Source organism: Gavialis gangeticus, unplaced genomic scaffold, assembly GCF_001723915.1.
Source record: "Gavialis gangeticus isolate Ggan-Ray unplaced genomic scaffold, GavGan_comp1, whole genome shotgun sequence".
Taxonomy (NCBI): domain Eukaryota; kingdom Metazoa; phylum Chordata; order Crocodylia; family Gavialidae; genus Gavialis; species Gavialis gangeticus.
This window is the reverse complement of record NW_017729025.1, coordinates 86,761,581-86,763,199: the sequence shown is the minus strand read 5'-3', so window position 1 is coordinate 86,763,199 and position 1,619 is coordinate 86,761,581. Positions and strand designations below refer to the sequence as shown.

At 56.0% G+C, this 1,619-nt stretch overlaps 1 protein-coding gene across 4 annotated transcripts in view; it reads left to right on the top strand.

The window, feature by feature from the left end:
* The first annotated feature begins 1,440 nt into the window (after positions 1-1,440).
* The window catches only part of UBR1 (ubiquitin protein ligase E3 component n-recognin 1), a 174,781-nt gene continuing 174,602 nt past the window's right edge, over positions 1,441-1,619 (top strand). For all 4 annotated transcript variants that reach the window (XM_019519092.1, XM_019519090.1, XM_019519091.1 and 1 more), the window contains exon 1: positions 1,441-1,541. In XM_019519092.1, the coding sequence (XP_019374637.1) occupies positions 1,479-1,541 (63 nt within the window). In that variant the 5' untranslated portion in view covers positions 1,441-1,478. The remainder of the gene's footprint in view (positions 1,542-1,619) is intronic.

Genomic DNA, 1,619 nt, shown 5'->3' with positions numbered 1-1,619 from the left:
AATAATTCTGTGATTGCTCTGATGCTGCCTTGTTGATGAAGTCCATTGCGGCTTGGTGATGTGGGTGCCACAGGCAGCAAGCAGAGAAGTCTTTAAAAGTATGTGTGTTTTGGCCAGGGCGGGGTTTAATCTCATGATTTGGGGGGAGCCTGACTATGGTTTGAGCTCTCCTGTCACAAGCAAGTCCTCCTCACTATGTTACTATCTTGCCTTCGGAAAGCCTCATGGGGAGCCTGGTATCACAGCTCCTTTCTTTTTCCAGGTTGCGTCTACACAAGATGCTGACTGCCCAGTAGCCCGATACTACTGTGCAGTAGGGCTGTGTGAAACAGCAGCGTTCTGACGTTTTGATGGAACAGCATTTTGTTTCGATTCAAAACAGCTGTTCCGTTCCATCGAAACAGGGTTGTAACAGCAAAACTGTTTCGACATTTCACCCCTAGGATATAATGGGGAAGGACAAAACAGCCTATACCTTTGTCATTTCTGGCTTGATTTGGATGAAACTTTGGGGGCATGAAGCCTGCCTGCCATGTTTCAAGGAGATTAGTGCAGGGGGTTCGGGGAAACTGCACCCCAAAGTTTTGAAAGCAAAACTTGTGTCTTGTGTATGTTACACCGCAGGGGGGTCAAAACTGCACAGCATTCTAGCCCTGTGGAGGCCACAAAGCCTGCCACGTTTCAAGGCGATAAGTGCAGGGGTTTGAGGGAAACTGTACCTCAAGCTGTAGACAAGCAAAACTCGTGACATGAGCGACAGCGTGTGTGTTAAGGGGTACAATCAAGATCAGTGGCGATGCATGGGGGGGCATGTGCACCCCCTGTCAGCCAGTGTTCCTGGGCAGGGGGCAGGCCAGAGCGCTGGTGCACCCCCTGAGAGCACCAGCCAGGGAGTCGGGGCTCACCTGGAAGTGCAGTGCTCTCTCTCCCAGAAGTGTCAGTGGCATACCTGGAAGGGTCACTTGCGGGTTGGTGGGATTGGCCACAGGGGCACTCCCCCGTTCATGGATGACTGACCACTGGGCCTGACCCAAGAGACACCAGTCGCTCATGATCAAGACTATCTTTTTCCATACCAGAAGTTGTTTGATAGAAGGTACATTGGGAGCTAGCTAGATGGCAGTAGAACACACGATTGCTATGCTGTTGTTACTGGACAACCAGTGTTTGAAAATCTTGCAGCAAAAGGGCTGTTTTAGTTTTTTGGTGCAGTTGTTTCAGACACCCAAGCACTGAGACACGCATTTACAACTGGCCTAGGTTAGGGCGGTCCCCCCCGAGGGAGCGCGTAGAGGGCACTGACTTGGCCGGCTCTGCCCGCTGCCCGTTCGAGCCCAGCTCAGCCCCTGGCGGCGCGCGACAGGGCCGGCTTCAGCGGACGCCACCGCGCATGCTCCAGCTCATGCTCAGTCCGAGCACCCGTGCTGTGAGGCCCGGCTCCCTCGGCAACGCGCTTCCGGGCAGCGGCGACACTCAAAATGGCGGACGGAGGCGACGAAGCGGCGGCAGCGGGCGGCCGCGGCCCCCTGAAGCCGGCGATGGTGAGGAGCCCGCTGGGCGGGTCTGCGCGAGGCGGCCGAGCTGAGCCGAGCCGACGGCCTGCGACCGCGTCCCTGGGC